This window comes from Octopus bimaculoides, chromosome 3 (genome assembly GCF_046866305.1).
Source record: "Octopus bimaculoides isolate indiv1 chromosome 3, ASM4686630v1, whole genome shotgun sequence".
NCBI classification, from domain to species: domain Eukaryota; kingdom Metazoa; phylum Mollusca; class Cephalopoda; order Octopoda; family Octopodidae; genus Octopus; species Octopus bimaculoides.
The window spans coordinates 49,172,881-49,194,149 of NC_142930.1; the positions used below are offsets into that span (position 1 = coordinate 49,172,881).

The 21,269-nt window shown below is 36.0% G+C and overlaps 1 protein-coding gene across 2 annotated transcripts in view; it reads right to left on the minus strand.

The window, feature by feature from the left end:
* LOC106876645 (uncharacterized) overlaps nt 1–19,705 on the minus strand; it is a 45,511-nt gene extending 25,806 nt beyond the window's left edge. For both annotated transcript variants that reach the window (XM_014925261.3, XM_014925260.3), the window contains exons 1-3: nt 19,609–19,705; nt 12,309–12,420; nt 3,592–3,801 (exon numbers count right to left, since the gene is read on the minus strand). In XM_014925261.3, the coding sequence (XP_014780747.1) occupies nt 3,592–3,801; nt 12,309–12,320 (222 nt within the window). In that variant the 5' untranslated portion in view covers nt 12,321–12,420; nt 19,609–19,705. The remainder of the gene's footprint in view (nt 1–3,591; nt 3,802–12,308; nt 12,421–19,608) is intronic.
* Between the last annotated feature and the right edge of the window lie 1,564 nt (nt 19,706–21,269).

Below are 21,269 nucleotides of genomic sequence, written 5' to 3' on the forward strand. Positions count from 1 at the left end.
TAGAACATCATTTGAGATTTGGCTACTATTTCAAGTAGGTCAAGCAACTCTGTAGAACAGTGGTTTTCAACCATTTTTTTTTTATCTATGGACCTCTTTGATTACTATTTTATTCTGGTGAACCCCTATAGCAATTTGATGTTTAAAAACTAGTTTTATAGATACTTCTTTCAAAATTCCTATTTCTTCTTCAAACATTCACTTATATAGTTTGAATTATGCAAAACATTAGAGAAAGAAACAGAGCTGTTTCTTGCAATAAATACACCTAAAGCAAATTTCTTTCATGGACACTTAAAATACTACCATGGATCTCCCATTCACTATTTGCTTGCATGGACCCTCAGGGGTCATATGGAGTATAGTTGAGAATCACTGCTGTAGAGGCTTCTTTACTAGCTTATACAACCACTAGTGTTGCATTCTGGTGATAACTTGCTCTTTAATAAATAGTTGACTAACTACAATTAACACATTCCAGAAGACATACAAGATTCTTGACATTTGCTTAGATTTTGCTAATTGTTTCTATGGACTATTGCATGCCTACAACAAATATGCAAAGTGTTCATCATCATTTAATGTCTGCCTTCCATGCTGGCATGGGTGGGATTAGTGTTATTTATGGCTATTTTCTGTGAATCATGTAGTGTTAAAATTAAACTGAAAATGTCAAAATTCAAAGGTGTCATTTCTCAAGAAACAGGACTAGAAATTTGAAATTTTGCATGACATAGTTATTCTGGAGATGCAAAAATATAGGACAAGTTTGAAGAAAATATGAAATGGACATTCTCCCTTTCAGAAAAAAAAATTATATTGATGCTGTATGGAAACAACCAACAACATTACACAGCTATTTGGTTTGCCATGGGTTGAACCATCTAAGCTATGCCAGTATGGAAAACAGACAGATGATGATGATGACAGATCAAAAACAATCCTATGACAATGAAGTGGAAAATTTGATATCAATACTGGGGTCAATTGATGGTGGTTGGCAGGAAGAGTGGTGGTCAACAGATGCATCTGTACAGGGTTTTTTTGTTTGGTCTTAATCTTCAGTTTAAATATTAACTTTAAAATACATTTTAAATGTAATATTATGACAAACTGCTACAATGCTACAATCATAATAGCAATGACAATAATACTGACATAAACAACAAAAATAGACTTTTTAAAGTGAATGAGTAATTAAATAAAACTGAATATATAGGCGTAGGAGTGGCTGTGTGGTAAGTAGCTTGCTTACGAACCACATGGTTCCGGGTTCAGTACCACTGCGTGGCACATTGGGCAAGTGTCTTCTACTATAGCCTCGGGCCGACCAAAGCCTTGTGAGTGGATTTGGTAGACGGAAACTGAAAGAAGCCCATCGTATATATGTATATATGTGTGTATATATGTTTGCGTGTCTGTGTTTGTCCCCACCAACATCGCTTGACAACCGATGGTGGTGTGTTTACGTCCCCGTAACTTAGCGGTTCGGCAAAAGAGACCGATAGAATAAGTACTAGGCTTACAAGGAATAAGTCCTGGGGTCGACTTGCTCGACTAAAGGCAGTGCTCCAGCATGACCACAGTCAAATGACTGAAACAAGTAAAAGAGTATATATCAACTATGGAATTAATTATAGATATCAGCAGCAGTTACTTTTCTTCTCCCACCTACTGTCTCCACCAATCACCTCTTTTCTACATCTTCCCTCCATCATCAACACCTTGCTTCCTGCTATTGCCCTCAATGCTCTCACATATCTACCACAACCCTTGTCCCCAAGCCTCTCCTAAATTTCTCTCTATCATTTGCTACTCACCCAGTCCAAGCCCCTATATTACCACCTCCACTGTTCCTTAAAAGCATGTCCAGACACATTTTCACCGTCACTGTAATCATTATCACTCTCTTTATCTTACTCTCCTTTATTTTCCAACTGGCATATCCATGTATCTATTCTGCAGCAAGACAACTATATCTGTCCCTTCTATACCTTAAATCTCTCAACTGGCACTAAGCCATACCCCCTCACTACTACACTCCCACTCGAGGGGTTTTTTTTTTGTCTTGCAAGGTCCTTGGTGACCCTATCAGTGCTGGTACCACAAAAAAAAAGCACTGGTGCAAGTGCCACCTAAGAAGCTCTGACGAAGGTGCCACATTACAAGTGCTGGTGTCACGTAAACTGCACCCTGCACACACTGTAAAGTGGTTGGTGTTCTGGTGCAGCTCCAAGTCTTGCCAGCTCTTGTCAAACCATCCAACCCATGCCAACATGGAAAACACAAATGTGTGATGAAAATGATGATGATTGAATGCTTTTGATTCAAGCTATAAGAGTCACCTGTTAATCTCATAACCTACTCATGTGTATAAACAGATGTGTAAACCAGCACATGGGCAGAGAAATCAGTGTGTGTGTGTGAACATATAGAAAATACAGCAATAAAGCAGAATACAGAGATAAATTTTAACTGGTAGCTATGGGGGCTTATACAAGCACAAAAAGTGTGCATCTAAGTTAGGCTGAAGTCACATGGATAAAGGTTGGGTCAATAACTATGGTCAAACAGTAATGCATCAAATATTCACTTATAATAGGGTGGTGCCATGGTAAGTCGTCACCTGCATCAAACAACTACCCAAAATTAAATTACTCTAGCCTGATATTACAAGCATAGAGTGTTGGACCTACAATCATGTGGAAGTACATTCGATTCCCAGACAGGGCTGTGTGTTGTGTTCTTGAGCAAGACATTTTATTCCACATTGCTCTTGTTCACTCGGCTGCAGAAATGAATTGCGACGTCACTGGTGCCAAGTTGTATCAGCCTTTGCCTTTCCTTTGGGCAACGTCGGTGGCATGGAGAGGGGAGGCGGGTATGGATAGGTGACAATTGGTCTTCCATAAAAACCTTGCTCAGACTTGTGCCTTGGAGGGGAACTTTCTAGGTGCAATCCCATGGTCATTCATGAGCGAAATGGGTCTTTACTTTTTACATTAAAATATGAGGGGGGGGGGGACACTGAAAAATATTGCTAAAAGAAAATAATAATTAAAAAAGTTTGAGAAACACTACCCTATAGTCTTAAAAAAAAGGATGTTGTATAATATACTTCTAGATACTCTGTGTCTGGAAGAAAAAAGACATGGCAGTCCTGGCTAGAATGCCTTTGATCATCGGTCTCCTGAGTCTGAGGCTAATCAACACAACAACCACCAATAAGTGATGTCACAAAGAATGTGAATCTTCAACATTTAAATATCAACAATATAAAAATAGCATGCTCAGTGACTAATTGACCTTGCAGCTGTAACAAAAATTTCCTTTATCGGCTCAGCCTTGACATAACCAACTCATTGTTTAGATGAAGACCAGTATAAATATTCTTCACAAATATGAGATGTTGAACACAATTCATACCTCAGTGTCCACAGTCCTCAACCTCCAGGATCAAAATTTCTTAGTGTCATGGGCTGCAGCCTAAAGCCAGTTTAAGAACCTACACAAGTTTACTTTATTCAGCTTCTCAGGTTATTATAACTACTAACTTTTGTCAATTTTGGAAATAACAATTTCATTTCTTACCTGAATTGTTTCCCTGATTCGATAGCCAAGATCCTCACTTAGAAGTAGAGCCCCATCATCAGTTAAGTTACTAATACCTTCTGCTTCAGCCATCATTCGAATGGAGTCACGAGAAAGTATAATGTACCGCTTTTCACTTATTACCTTCTTTTCCTCCGCATTCCCATGACTGATAGACTCTTTGAGACTATCAATGTCAGGATCTTTAACCTATAAAATATAAATGTTGTAAGTCTTATACATATATTTGTATGGTAATAAACATAACAAATTCATTTTTATTACTGAGTATCCTAAAAAAAAATATAAGTTAAATATGAATAATAAGGGACTTTTTAAGTAGTATCCAACACCAGTATCAACTTCTTTAGAATCACTCTCAAATCCTTCCTTAGTCATGAAAAAGAAAGAACACATTAGCTAATGTAGTCTTAGATATTGCTAAAAAGACAGAACAACTGCAATAGGAATGCCTCTGATCATAGTTTGGTTTAATCAGGACTGATCTGAGATTAAAAAAGAACAGCATTTTCTTTTGATTGGCATTATAGCTGTGGCCAAGAAAAATCATTACGTTTGGCATTCTGTTCAAAGACTTTGATCAATCCTAAAATATGTGGTTTTTATTTGAAAGATAATGATAGATACATTGAAGATTTAGCTGCTACACAGAATATCAAATGGCCAAGAGAGAATTTCTTGCTAAAATTAAAACTCTATCAAGCATCGAACAAGTGTATCTTGCATGTATCTATTGTGACCATCACTAAAGCTTCCATTCATGATTGTCATACCATCAACAACCAATCACTATGTTAAGATAGTCTATGAGAGTGTTTCTCAACAGTAACCAAAAGACTACCTAGAAGTACAACAGATTTTTAGGAAAATCTGAGGGCCTTCAAAAATATGGTAATTACAATTTTGTTATACACAAGTATTACTAACAAAACAAATCTAACAATTTTTTCAATATTTTTCTCTAAGATTTGAATTTTAAAATCCAAATGATGATGGTGGTGGTTTCCTTTCAAATTTCTGTGCAAGTAATTTTTTGAGAGCCACAAAATGAAAATGATTGAGAACCACTTCTCTATGTAGTCACTCAAATTGCTAGAAATGGCAAGGATGGTTATAACTAGACCACCTTTGATCATAGGTTTGCTGGATAAAAGTTCACCAAAAGCTGAACAACTACCACTTGGCACCACTCACTCAGTTCCTTTATATTCTGGCAGAAGAATCTGCTTCAACTGCTATTATGGAAGGCATGGAGAGGATTAACAGAGTTAATTTTTCTAGGAATATGATATAAATGAATCCAAGGACCTAAATTTCAGTGATGAAAGGATTTATAATAACAATTTTTGTCAGATATTAACAAATCTGTAATCTAATTTTCATCCAGCTTGCCAACTTCAACAAATATGTAACATTGAATACAAAAGTCTTTATTTTCATTATCTATTTATATTTCTGGTTAGCAAACAACAAAATTCGGGATCAATAAACAGTGCAATGGTCTTATTTTTACAGCAACATCTAAGGAATTGATGTAAGGATGTTTTACTTGGTAAAACAAAGTGAAAGATTTTAAAGAGTTAAAGTTTTCATCTTTCTAAATAAATGAAACAGCAAAGATTAACAGAACCTCAAATGCTGACACAATATCTATATATATAAAAATGAGAATGTGTGTCTGTCTGTCTGTGTGTGTGAATCCCTAAAACTCGAGAACTACGCAACCAATTTCATTCAAATTTTACACATGCCTTACTTAGGGTTCCAGTTGTGTTTTAGTCAAAAAAAATTTTAACTTCTTGCAGAGTTCGAGCCCACAGCAACATAATATCTCCTCCACTATTTAAGTATTGTGTCAAAAGTGAAACAAAAACACTCATGTCAAATACTTTCACTTTAAAAATGAAACTATTCCACTAACTGAAACAATCACATTTCGATACTGTAATGACAGATACTTTCACAGAGAGAGAAAGAGAGAGACAGAAAGACAGAGAGAGAGAGAGATGTATATGTATACATATAGATGTATATGTACACCATTTCGATACTGTAATGACAGATACTTTCAGAGAGAGAGAAAGAGAGAGAGAGAAAGAGAGAAAGAGAAAGAGAGAGAGAGATGTATATGTATACATATAGATGTATATGTACACGTATATGTATAGATAGAGAGAGAGAGAGAAAGAGAGAGAGAGAGAGAGAGAGAGAGAGATGTATATGTATACATAAAGATGTATATGTATACATAAAGATGTATATGCACACGTATATGTGTATATATATATATATATATATATATATATATATATATATATATATAGATCTATATGCAAACATGTTTATGTATACATATGTGTAGATGTATATATATATATATATATAGATGTACATGTAATATGTACACATATATACATATATACATGCATACAGATATCTATACATATATACACCCATCACACACACATACACATGCACACAAACACACATTAGTCATTTGTTTTCTTATCCAAAACTACGTCAAAAGTACTGAATGGATCTTTATGAAATTTGGAAATTATATTCTTTGCATAACGGCCATAACTCCCATGAAAATTCATATATTTTTGATGTTGATGAAATTTTAACCCGAACATAACAGATGAGCATTATTTAGAAAATGATGTCACATGTTATCGAGGCTACCATTCTTTCTGGATGTGCAAAAGGGGATGACGTCTTTATTCCAACAATTCCTCTTACTCCATCAGGAGCAGACATTCCTTTTACATTCAGAAGACTACAATTCCCCCTTCGTGTGACTTTTGCCATGTCCATAAACAAATCTCAGGGTCAAACACTGTCTGTAGCTGGTCTTCTCTTGGAAGAGCCCTGCTTCTCACATGGACAACTGTATGTTGGCTGCTCAAGAGTGGGCAGCAAAAAAAACCTATTTGTATATACTCCACAAGGGAAAACAAGGAACATTGTTTACAACGAGGTGTTATAATCACAACAGCAAGAAAGTATGTACATGATCACCTTCTTTTACGAAACTTCATTGACTTTCATATATTTATATTGATATACATATATATACGTGTGTTTGGGTGCGTGTGTGTATATACATCTCTCTATATAAAGATGATGCGTAGTCTAGACGGCGTTTTTAGATTTCATTATTCTCTTTAACCCGGGCAACGCCGGGTATTTCTGCTAGTAGTTTATATAAATTATTGATTCTAAGAAAAGAGGGTGTGACAACAAAAATATTCATTTGTCTGTTAAGGAAAGCAGGTAAACAGGCTGATATTACATTTACTCTGACTATAATGTTTTAAGCAGTAGAGGTGCAATGGCCCAGTGGTTAGGTCATAGGATCGCGGTTTCGATTCCCAGACCGGGCGTTGTGAGTGTTTATTGAACGAAAACACCTAAAGCTCCATGAGGCTCCGGCAGGGGATGGTGGCGAACCCTGCTGTACTCTTTCACCACAACATTTTCTCACTCTTACTTCCTGTTTCTGTTGTACCTGTATTTCAAAGGGTCAGCCTTGTCACACTGTGTCATGCTGAATATCCCCGAGAACTACATTAAGGGTACACGTGTCTGTGGAGTGCTCAGCCACTTGCACGTTAATTTCACGAGCAGGCTGTTCCGTTGATCGGATCAACTGGAACCCTCAACAACAAATGTTTTAAGTCTTTAGCATTCAAACTGGTCATATCTATGTCAAATATTCTACTCATTTTATGTCCAAACTGGCGAGATCCAGTCTCTCACAGCTGTTCTACAATGTTATTCTAAAAACAATCACATCATTGAAATCTTGAAGCTACAAGCTAAGGCATGATTAATTCAAAACAATGTGAATAAATAAGCATTACATTTGACAGAGTAATATCAATGCTAGAGGATTAAACCTTCACTGTAAACACTTTCGTATATGGCACATACCAATTTCTTCACCAGTAATTGTGTAAGAATTCTGTCCTAACAAGCAACATTTTCCAGATTTTCACTGGTTGTATGCTCTGGCAGCTATATTGGCTAAAACTCACACAAAAAATGAAACAAATCCTCCAGTTTCACTTTGTACCCAACAGATCGAGCAGCTGTCTGTTTTTACTCTAACTACCAAAACATTACCAATAGCAGCACATAATAAGTTAGCTATTTGTTTACCAACATTTTCAGCTGTTTTAAATAATAGAACCCATTTAACTTGAATAAGAAACAAACTTACCAAATTTTTTTCCATTAGATCACATATATAATACTATTTCCTACACACTTCATAAACACAAAATTGTGTACAGTACATTCCTTACAAAATGTGTTTATATAAACCTTGTTATGATTAGAAACTTATTATATATCTGTGTATGTATCATTAAATTTCTGATGCATGAGCAGTGTTTGTTTTAATGCTATTAATTGCTGAAAAGTTTATCTATAGTCTTGGTCAACATTGTATATAATAAATGTAAGTACCTAGACTTCATATATAATATCCTTGTGAATAGAAAATAATAAATCAGCATCAGATAGACTGATTTTATCAGCAACTGAGCACCTTCTTGGACTATTGACACAGATAATATTACTAAGAGCTTAAGCAAATCAGACAGATTTGTGTATTACAACACATCATTGGCAGCTAATTCAATGAATTCATTGAATTAGCTGCTAAGGATGTGTTGCAATATGTATATCAGTTTATCCAATTTACTCAAGCTCTAAGTAGTAGTAGTAGTAGTAGTAGGTTTATAGGGACTATAGACAGTTAAAGAGGATACTCAGTCTGATGAAAGCTCAAATTAGAATTGAAAATTGATCTCTCTTTTTCTGATCATGAAAGTATCTATATATATAAAAATGAGAATGTGTGTCTGTCTGTCTGTCTGTCTGTCTGTGTGAATCCCTAAAACTCGAGAACTACGCAACCAATTTCATTCAAATTTTACACATGCCTTACTTAGGGTTCCAGTTGTGTTTTAGTCAAAAAAAAATTTTAACTTCTTGCAGAGTTCGAGCCCACAGCAACATAATATCTCCTCCACTATTTAAGTATTACGTGTCAAAAGTGAAACAAAAACACTCATGTCAAATACTTTCACTTTAAAAATGAAACTATTCTACTAACTGAAACAATCACATTTCGATACTGTAATGACAGATACTTTCACAGAGAGAGAGAAAGAGAGAGAGAGAGAGAAAGAGAGAGAGAGAGAGAGAAAGAGAGAGAGAGAGAGATGTATATGTATACATATAGATTTATATGTACACGTTATTCCACTAACTGAAACAATCACATTTCGATACTGTAATGACAGATACTTTCAGAGAGAGAGAAAGAGAGAGAAAGAGATGTATATGTACACGTATATGCATAGATATATATATATATATAGATATAGATCTATATGCATACATGTATATGTATACACATGTGTAGATGTATATATATATATATAGATGTACATGCAATATGTACACATATATACATATATATACATGCATACAGATATCTATATAATATATACACCCATCACACACAAACACACACATTAGTCATTTGTTTTCTTATCCAAAACTACGTCAAAAGTACTGAACGGATCTTTATGAAATTTGGAAATTATATTCTATGTATAACGGCCATAACTCCCATGAAAATTCATATATTTTTGATGTTGATGAAATTTTAACCCGAACATAACAGATGAGCATAAATTGTCAAGTAAATGAGACACATCTTTGCCTCCACTGATTCACTTGCAAAGTGTTGAGTAAAATTATTTTGTTGCAGACATCCTTTGGGTCTTTTTATTATCACTACGACACACATAAGTCCCCAGTTGGTAACATTGATTTCAAGGCCCTCCTAGATGAGAGACTGGCATTCCACTTAATGTCTATGTTCCATGCTGGCATGGATTGGAGAGTTATTAATGTAGAAATATGGTATCGTAGCTACTAACAGTTGAGGGTTGCGTAGTCTAGACGGCGTTTTTAGATTTCATTATTCTCTTTAACCCGGGCAAAGCCGGGTATTTCTGCTAGTTGTATATAAAGATGAAGTGCTTATATCTCTCTGGTACATACAATATTGGCTAAAATCTATTGAAATATTCTGTGGTTCAGTGCAACATTCAAACAAAACACTTGATGCACCAGTAATGTATTAACTGAAAGGGACCCAGTTCTAGAAAAAGATTAAGCAAAATCTTTAATCTGTGTGAAAGTTGAATAAACCTTTGATCAAATGTGTTCCCACTATAATCATCCTATTTTTTTAGGAACACAATTTTTAATTAAAGATATTCCAACTTGGGAAAAGTTTTGGAAGTGTATGCCTAAGATTACATTACCAAATGTGTCCTTTACTCATTTCAAATGATAGGGGAGTGTGATTTGTGAGATATTTGGCTCTATTTCTAATTGGTTGATTGACCACATAGACACACTCTCATTGACTTGAATGTGCGGGCAGAGCCTCTGAAAGAAGTTTGTCATGGTGGAACTACACTTTAAAAAATTTGGGGGGGCCTAGGAGGGGGTTGTCCTCTCAAAATTCAAGATGGCTATGAGGTTTTTGTTTTTTAGGGATGAGCCCAGCAAATAGTCATGGACCTGTCCTTGGCTCTCCAACCCCAACTTGATAGACCAATGAAATTCATCTCTTATAGAGTCAATTTTGTAAGAATAAAGAAACTGACATTACTAGAAATTCCAATATATAAACAAGAGACATTACTACAACTTCACAGTCTTGAAACTCATCCACATCAAGCATAAATTTTTACACATTAGGAAGATGTACAGAAAACAGATTCCATCACATGCCAGGGGAAGAAACTGCGGATCTTGTTCAAAACTGGGGCACCAGTATTTTCTTAACGAAACACTTTGAAACTTGGGACACTGGTAGGATGTGTCATATAAAACATCTTTTTCTCTTAGTCTTCTTAACAAAAAAATGTACATCGCAAGTTATTTCATGTTAAAGTTGTCGTATTTCTGTAATTTCAACCAATGACTGACGTCCATTCAGCCGTAAAAATTAACTGCTGACTACGTAAACAAACGATTCTCGGCGGTGATAAAATTATTATTTCCTTGTCAAAAAATGGCTGAAGCATATTGGCAGTAGCTAATAAACCTTTCTATTATAGGGACAAGGCATGGTTTTTGAGGGAAGGAGCAAGTCGGTTAGGGTTAGGGTTAGGGAAAATGAACACACGTGTGTTGCCTCTGCAAAATGTCAGAAGTAATGGAGATTAAATACGCTTTACACCGCTTAAAGTGCCAAAGGAGTAAGTGTAAACAGCTGAATACTTGTCAGTGATTGGTTGAAATTATTGAAATAAGACAATTTTTTTACATGAAATAAATCCGAATACAAAAATTTTTTTCTGTTCTGTAACACAAAATAGATAAGTATACGAAATTTGAAAGTCTTTCGGTACCAAAAACACTACATAAAACATAAATGAAAACTGGTGCCCCCGTTTTGAACAAGATCCGAAACTGCTACCTAGGCGACCAAGTCTGTAGAGGGGGCGGTTGCTCTAAAAGTGAAGCGACTAGAGTAAGAATAGCTTAGGCAAAGTTCAGGGAGCTCCTACCTCTGCTGGCAACTAAGGGCCTCTCGCTCAGAGTGAAAAGTAGACTGTATGATGCATGTGTGTGAACTGCCATGCTACACGGCAGTGAAACATGGGTCATGAATGCTGAGGACATGTGTAGGCTTGAAAGAAATGAAGCTAGTATGATCTGCTGGATGTGTAATGTCAGTGTGCATACATGACAGAGTGTAAGCGCCCTGAGAGAAAAGATGGGCATAAGAAGCATCAAATGTGTGGAAGAGAGGCGGCTGCGCTGGCATGGCCATGTGTTATGTACAAATGAAGACAGCTGTGCGAAGAAGTGCCACTCCCTAACTGTAGAAGGAACCTGTGGAAGAGGTAGGCCCAGGAAGACATGGGATGTGGTTGTGAAGCATGACCTTCAAATATTGTGCCACACAGAGGCAATAACAAGAGACCGGGACCTTTGGAGGTATGCTGTGATTGAGAAGACCCAGCAACTAAAGTGAGATCACAGCCATGCATGTCCGGCCCTGTTAAGAATATCCTTGATGTGTCGGGCGATATGATATGCTTGAGAAGACCTGTTGAGTGAAGTAAAACTAATATCATAGCTGGGGCCAGTGCCCCTTGACTGGCTCCCATGCCAGTGGCACATAAAAAGCACCATCCGAATGTGGTTGATGCCAGGTCTGCCTGACTGGCTCCTGTGTCGGTGGCATGTAAAAAGCACCATCCGAATGTGGTTGATGCTAGGTCCGCCTGACTGGCTCCTGTGTTGGTGGCATGTAAAAAGCACCATCCGAACGTGGTTGATGCCAGTTCTGCATGACTGGCTCCCGTGCCGGTGGCATGTAAAAAGCACCAACCAATCGTGACTGATGCCAGTACTCCCTGACTGGCTTCTGTGCCAGTGACACGTAAAAAGCACCCACTAGACTCTCAGAGTGGTTGGTGTTAGGAAGAGCATCCAGCTGAAGAAACTCTGCCAGATCAGATTGGAGCCTGGTGCAGCTGCTGGCTTTCCAGACCTCAGTCAAATTGTCCAGCTCATGTCAGCATGGAAAACAGACATTAATCAATGATGATGAAATCCACAGAAGTAACAAGAAAAAATGTTAAACTTACCTTTGATGACATTTTGCCCCAATTTTCTTTAATTTTGGTAAATAAAACTAATTAAATTGTTTTAAATCCTTCTTCATTACTCTTCTGAATTGTAATTCATCCAAGGAATAATCTACAAATTAATAAAAATAAAATAATAAAATAAGCAGAAATTTCAATGTAATGAAAGTTTCAAAAATCAAATGGTAATAAATTAATTAAATAAAATCATTATGTAAACATCATGATGATGATATGATTAAGGGTGTGTGATTCAGTTATTTGAAACAGCTAAATGAGTAATTATGTTTAAAAATGTCCATGCCAACAAGTTTTTTTCTGTATATAATAAAACATAATGTCCAATTTGATTTCAACTTGGAAAAATTTTGTACATGATCACAGACACACAAACACATAAGAAAAGAAAATAAGCAGCCCATACCCACGAGCTGCAAACATTAGGCCTCACCGAGGCAATGACTTGTGACCAAGACTTTTGGAAATATGCTGTGCGTGAGAAGACCCGGCAAGCCAAGTGAGACCAAATATCCAAGGCCTCTGCCAGGGATGTAGCCAGCCCACTTACACCTAACATTCCTTCATTGGACACTAAACACCGCTTGCGAAGACCTATTGAGGCAAGTGAAATCGAAATCGAACTAAATTTGTAGGAACACTAAACTCGGCTTGCAAAGACCTGTTGGGGCAAGCGAAAGCAAAATCGTGATGGCACCTGTACCAGTAGAGCACTAAGAGCACCATCTGAGCGTGATCGTTGCCAGAGCACCAGCTGTCTGGCTTCTGTGCCGGTGGCACGTAAATAGCACCAGCATGATCGTTACCAACATCGCCTTCCTGGCACTAGAAAAGACATTCGAGCGAGATCATTGCCAGTACCGATGGACTGACTCCTGTGCAAGTGACATGTAAAATACACCATTTCGAGCGTGGCCATTGCCAGTAAGACATTCGAGCGAGATCGTTGCCAGTGCCGATGGACTGGCTCCTGTGCAGGTGGCACGTAAAATACACCATTTCGAGCGTGGCCGTTGCCAGTACCACCTGACTGGCCTTCGTGCCGGTGGCACATAAAAGTACCCACTACACTCTCGGAATGGTTGGCATTAGGAAGGGCATCCAGCTGTAGAAACTCTGCCAAATCAGATTGGAGCCTGGTGTAGCCACCTGGTCCACCAGTCCTCAGTCAAATCATCCAACCCATACTAGCATGGAAAGCGGATGTTAAACGACGAAGTGAACCTCAGTTAAAACTGCTTGCACATCCATCATCTGTCAGTCAGAGTGAAGACTTTTTGTTAGATCCAACTACTACTGATGGAGCTCTCTTTAAGCCATATTCTATCAGCTCTGATATGCTCCAAGGTTCAGTTTGACCCCCACATTTTTCTTCCCATACATCAACGTCCTATTTGACATCACCTCCTATGCAGATTATAATATCCTTCACCACAGCCTATACTTCTACACAAAGTATCATTCGCATGCAACCTAAAATCCAAATTTGCACTAACTTCAGGAACAGTCAAAAACATTCTCAAATGGAGTCATATCAATCTTGTTGCTGTCTACAGACAAAGACATAATGATTACATCATCATCATTTAGTATTTGCTTTCCATGCTAACACCAACCATTCCAAGAGTGTAATGGGTGCTTTTTACATACCACTAGCCCAAGTGCCAGTTATGTGACACCAGCATCGGCCACAACTATGATTTCACTTGGCTTGATGAGTCTTCTCAAGCATGGTATATTGCCAAAGGTCTCGGTCACTTATCACCTCCGTGAAACCCAGTGTTCAAAGGGTGCCTGTTACATGACACCAGTACCAGCCACAACTACAGTTTCACTTGGCTTATAACAAAAAGAGCAATTAAACCCTTCCTTCTATGCAACTAAAATGACAAACATCACTATCACTGATATTTCCATGGTCCATAATGAAATACTGCTCCTACACCTAGGACAGTACTGTCACTACACATGTCTCCGACAACAATAAAAAAGATCTGTCTGGTAGCAAAAAATGCTACCTGACTGGTTAGCATAGTCATTGAGCAACGCACTCCATGTTCTATCTTACAAACATGCTGTCTCTTCACTCTGCAGTTTCTCCCACTAATACAGTTGTATTACATATTCCTCAGAACTGGTTGACCTTATGTCACACCCACTCAGACTCACTTATCTCCCTCTTATGTCCACTACAACTTCTAGATCTGCACTAACTGCTACACCCAATTTTTTCCTCCCCAGAGTGTCAGCACTCTGGAATATGCTCCCTCCCTTCGTTTTTTTTTCCTGCAGCTGTTAACTACAGTTCTTCAAGGACATCAACTATATCAATTCCACCAGGCATGGAAGGCCTGTGAAGATCACAAGTACAATCTATTTTTTTGATTAAATTAAACCTTACTCTAAATGGGATGCTAGTCAATCAGAAGTAATATATGCAAATTATATACAGTACTTATTTCTTATAACTAGGTGTACTGAGGCATGTACTGATCAAATATACAAGAGATGATCTGTAATGAATTGAACTCAAGACTATATCATTTCCATCCTTGTTTTCTCTATTTCAGGAGTCCTTCCATAGATTTAGCTCAAAGAGAATAGACTCTGAAGGTAAAGTCTTAAGTCAAACCTCAGGGTTTTAATAGGTCATGAGACATCCACATAGCTGAAGTACATTTTAGTCCTGAAGAGGTCATTATAATGTAGACTTGGCTATATGGAGAACAGGAGATTTCTATGAGAGGCTGTCAGGTTCAGAATTTCTATGGAGAATAATGTTCAAAACTGTTTATATTCTCAATTAGAAGTTATGCAATGTAGTGTGTTTAAATAGTACCTGTCCAAGTAACTGCAAACATTAAAAGATTACACAAGTTCAAAGCTATCCTAAAACTATTCTTTTCCATCTCATCTAATCAAGTATATGTACCAAACAGTCTTTGGTGGCCCAAACAGTGCAACAAATAATTATAATAAATCTTAAATAATAATAATTAATAATAACTACTATGCATTAACTTGCCTCTAACACAATATTACAAAATCATGCACACCCACATAAACATAGATTTGAAATACTTTCAAACAATTACTGTATGATCAAACAAAAGTATAGCAGTTATATAGATGTGAGTACTCTTTTATGTTTGATAAGTTACCTTCAAAGATCAGTTATGGTTGGCTGAAGATATTCAATATTTTACACTTGGTGAAAACTGAACACATACATTTCAATAAGTTTGTTATATTAACTAGGACCACAGAGATTAATTAATATATGCTGTTCTAGTATTAAATAAAGCAAAAAACAAAATTCATAGATCCAGTCAAAAATAATAACTTTTCAGATAAATTTGAAAAAATCATTAAAAAATGCCTGAGACGATAGGCCAGCCTGTGTGCAAATAGCCATGCTCCACAGCAGTGAAAGATGGGCTGTGACTACAGAACATAGCTTGGCTGGATGTGCAGTGTCAGTGTGCATATTCGACAGAACGTGTCTTGAGAGAAAAGTTGGGAATAAGAAGCATCAGATGTGGTGTGCAAGAGAGATGACTGTGCTGGCATAGCCATGTGATGCCTATGGATGAGGACAGCTGTGCAAAAAAGTGCCAATCTGTAACTGTGAATGAAACCTGTGGAAGAGGTAGACCCAGGAAGTCATGGGACAAAGTGGTGAAGCATGATCTTCAAATGTTGGGTCTCACAGACATGATGACTAGTGACTGAGACCTTTGGTAATATGCTGCGCTTGAGAAGACTTGTCAAGCCAAGTGAAATTGTAGTCATGGTCATTGATGGTGTCATGTAAATGGTACCCATGAAATTGTTGTTGTGGCCATTGCCAGTGTCATGTAAATTGCATGTAAAAGGCACCCATTAAACTCTTGGACTGGTTGGCATCAGGAAGGGCATCTAGCTATAGAAACCATGTTAAATCAGACAAGAACCTGGTGCAGCTCTCCAGCTTACCAGTTCCAATCAAACTGTTTAACCCATGCCAGCATGTTAAATGAAGATGATGATGATGAAAACATCTATACCAGCCCATGTGTGCATAATGCAGGTGCTCAGCTCTGGTCTCTGTACCATTAGGTAGAACTAACAGAATCCTCCCTGAATTGCACATTAGACAGTTGACTTAGGAAAAACAGATAGAGGAAGTTCATGAGAAAAAGATTGTTGAATACTGGGAAGAGCTGGTAAAATAATGTAGAAGTTGAGACTGGCAGACTCACTGTGAATTAACTGAAGTGAGCTGGCAGGAGCTTGTGGAGTGCTCGCTCTAACTGGGCTCAAAATTACTAGTGCAGGAAAAAAAGGAGAGGAACAGAAGTTTCATTACTACAAGGTGATTTTGGATAAAGAAGACAAACCCACAGCTTGTTGCTATTGGGATGCAAGCCAGGACTTGATCAGCCTTGACTGGTTGAACTGGATGCTGAAAGCCTCAAAAGAACCTATGACACCAGGAAATTCATTGATGCTGTATTCCAGGGCATTTGAGAGATATATCTTGAAGCTTAGATAACATCCCAGACAATCACAACTTAATGAAATAGATGTCCTGTCCAGTGATGCAATGAAATGTTTGAATAAATGTAGATTTATTCAGGTACTTTGTTAATGACAATGAAATCTCTCCCTCCTTAATGACTTCCAATATCAAGTGGCAGCCATTAATGAGAGAGAGGGAGCCAAAATGTTGGAGATTGTGATTGTTAATGACTATCTCTGTGACCAATGAAGTGCATTGGAGCATTTTTCAATTGGCCTAACCTTAAGATGTTTGTATGTGTAGAAGAATACTGTAAAAAAGATATTCTGATAGCCCATCAGCAAAAATTATATAAAAGGGGCAGGTACCAATGATCTTCAAAGACCCTCCAAGACTGCTGAGAGTGATAATGTTAATCTTAAGTTTTAACATTTGTAAATTTTTATCTGCAGGAAAAATAGGGGAAAGAAACAAGTTCTAGAGGGTTTATGTTCTATGGATGTGGGGGGAATTAAACATAACGGTTAGTGTGAGATTTGGATGAAGATGGTATACAACTAGTTACTCCAGAGGAGTAAAAGCCATTATAGTAGAAATAAAATATGTATGTACGGGCCACAGGCTGCAGCATGTGACTGAATGATTTTGCTAATCAGTTGAATGCCCCATACCATACTTCTTTTGGACATGGTCAAGAACGTTTATGTATGTAGCTGCAGTATCCCAGATTCTGGAGTAATAATCCATTGTGGCTCTTATTAGTGCCTTGTAGAATCAACAGATTTTCAAAGCTGAACAATTCTGTAGCCCTAAGGATGCAACTTTGTTATGTTGTGTGGGAGTATTGTCAAGAAAGATCAGAAATTGCATGGCCTACCATTTCATAGACTTTAATGGCTTTTAACTGCATGTTTTCCCAGGTTAGGGAAAATGAAGTATAAAATCGTTTTCTAGTAGAATTAGTGAATGTCTTTGTAATTGTTTAAATGATAAAATTGTTGTTTCCAATTGGATAATGTTTTCAAGATCTCTGTTCACAAAACCTGTGAAGGTGTAATATGAAGTACCTAGGTTGCATGTGGATACATTCTAAAAAAAAAAAACAGTAGGAAGAAAACCAATAAATTTAAGTTGATTTTATATACTGATAGTTGGCTGAGATGTTTATACACAATTCTTCATAAGTTATTAAGAAAATTATTGACTTTTTACTTTCCCAACAATGTACATGATTATGGGATATTTAAGTGATTAATAATAATAATAATAATAATAATAATAATAGGACTCTACTGACTTTATTCGAATGAAAACCCTATGAACTTTCAAAGCAAGATAACTGCAAAATGAAGATTTCTTCAAGTATCATATACTAACAATCGATGAACAAATTTTCAAGTTGGGAATTTTATTTTAAAACTGCCTAAAATGAACAAAATTTAAATTACAAGTATTCTGAGTGATCTGTAACCATGTTCCTCAATGCTTTAATTCTTTTACAACATTAATGAGTGCTAGGGAAGGGCAATATAATATATTATTCTTATAGTGTGCTGTAGTTATTGAAACTTAAAATATCTAACCTGTTCATGGTCACAGCTATCAAGCTTACTAACAGAACTTCACAAAAACCAAGGTTCCGAAGCAGATCCAGTTTTTAAACGATGGCCCCTCTCACGCTTTTTGGATGAAACACATATCTTCTAAAGCCACTTGATGATACAAGCCGATAAGTTAGCGTAATAGAACATGAGGTTACATCCATACAAGTGAGATGTTTGTTTACTTTTTCTTCAAATGTAAACGTAACGTTCAGAATCGATAACAATTATTACAATTCTCACAGTTCTACTAAAAACGCCACTTTTCAATGTTGTCACGAACAGGTCCCTGTTTTCCGGAAAGGACGTGTTCAAGTTAGTTTCATTTCCTACAACCCTCAATACGATTTCAGATCATCTTTTTTATTTTATTTTATCAGTTATTATATCTCAGTCGACAGACACTACTTATTTAAAATCGAAATCTGTTTTTAGATGAAAATCATGTTTGAAACCTTATCTAGATGAAAGATAAATATATAGATCGATAGTGTTAAATGGAAAATCCATAAGTGTTTGGTGATTGTTATGAAAGTTCTGAGTATTTTAAAACAGACTTTTTTTTTTTAATGTGTGCTAATGTACACATTCAAAAACAAAACCATGAACTAATGTTGTGTCGGATGACCTCACAGTTATGTTGGTTTCGTCAATAAATCATAGAAAACAAATTAGAAGTATTTGTTAAATAGAAACAAGCCGGAAGTTACAAAAACTAACATTATTTTCTTCCTGGTTCTGTTTTCCAGAATGCACAATAAATGAACAAAAATCATTAGAAGTTACATTATTTAGTACCATTTATAATCGATTATAACTTTTTTATAAGATCGAAGTAAGAAATAACGAATACAAAGACTTCCTTTTATGAAGTATTTTGTTTCTCGTAACTTTTCTCCTTTTTTTTTTACTTTGCTAGAGAACTTTCCATGTGAATATTGTTTTTTTATATTTAACAAATAAATGAAACAATATATATGAATTACATTCTATAATCTAGCTCAAGTCCTTTTTATTATTATTTTTTTTTTTTACAATGTGCACGTTTAGAAACCAAAATACATCCAATTAAATACGAACCATGTAACAATATAGTCTAGAAATGTATTCTTAGACAAATACTGGCTTGAAGAAATTTTCTTCGTATAGCTGATTACAATAATGAAAAGTGAATGTTTACCTGAAATAATTTTTAACGTATCCTCTGTGAAATACAGAAAAATCGAACCTAACATAATCCTACATGCCAATAACTAGTAATGGCTGCCATTTATTATAAACTTCCGGTTGATTGTTATAAAAACTGAAATGGCAAAATGTTATAGCGGAATGACATCTCGTGACAGAAAAGCATTACATTTCTTCTAAATGAATTCTATTTTGAAAAGAAAAGAAACATATAATGGTAGAAATATCATTAATTCTTTTACATATATGCAAAATCCACTTAAAATATTTAAAAAAAAGTTGTTTGAACAGTTTTATTATAAATTAAAATCGAAGAGTCAAGTTATTACTGGGAAATCAATGTAATTTTATTGAACCCTTTTTTCATATGAAGTGCATATGTATGTAACCTACAGTTATGAGAATTGTATTACTTGTTTTGAAATTAAATTTCAAATTTCAATGCTTAGACGATTTAGATTGATAAAAAAAAAATGAAAACATGGGAAGGGTTTTTTTTTTATATTTATTATTAAAAGCTTTTTCTTAAAATATTTGTTAGTTTGAGGAGGGAGTTTCAAAAATATCAGATCTTGGAAAGAAAATTTGAGCAACTGTTTGGGAGTGAGAATAAGAGGAGGGAGAGTAGGAAAGGTGAACGAATTGAATTCTTGAATAGGTTTACATGGATAGGAGAGGCATAGGGTTGGCAAGATTGGAGCTGCAGTTGCCATTGTAGTAACAGTGAAAGAATCAATAAAAGGATACTGTTCAACAGTGAGCTATTGGCTGTAAATTGGGTGAAGCTTTGCCTATCGTGGAGAAGGATTTACCTTCGTAATAATATTTAATGTGGTGGGTGCTCCATTTCTGACATGTGAACAATAATACATATATGTGGGTACATGTACTTTATCAGCTGCTCAAATATGAAAGATTTTCTGCTCCTATAAAGGAAATTCAGCTTTTAAACTTTAAGGAAATGAAATGGTTTGAGCTGATTATAGTTTGTAAGTAAAAGGGATCTATAACTATGAGTATATTTCCATGATATCTATAATGTCTCTTCTTTACTATTAAATGAGGCAAAATTGTCAAAATTTTCATTTCAAGATGATTTTTATTTTTTTTATTTTTTTTTATTTTTGTGGTGGGTATGTTCTAAAATGAAAGCCATACAAACCTAATGACAAGTAGGGTTTTAGAGCTGATGAAGTTTGAAGAAATGAGGTAATTCAGGTGGTATCAGATGACTGGAAGTGACTACAAATTGATAGGAAAAAAAAACTTTAAAAAGATTATTGAACATGCATTCTTAAAATAGAATAGCAATAACTGGGTAAGATTAATTAACACTTGTTTCAAATTGTTGATGATTTATAATTGAAATGAAAGCAAATCTGACAAGGAATTCCAAAGAGAAGCAATTTTGCAGAGAAAAGATTGGGGACAAGTTCTTAGGAAGAAGACCAAGATGTTTCAACAGAAAGAATGAAACACAAGTCATGGTACTATGTCTAAATTTATGTTGAATTGTAGAATTAGTGAATTAAAATGATAAAAGGAAACAGAAAAGAACACATCCTAACAGTGGAAAGTTATTATAGTATGCTGCAGGAGTGTTGTTTGACTAAGCACTCATGTTGTGGTAAATGGGAGAGTCACTGCTTCCAT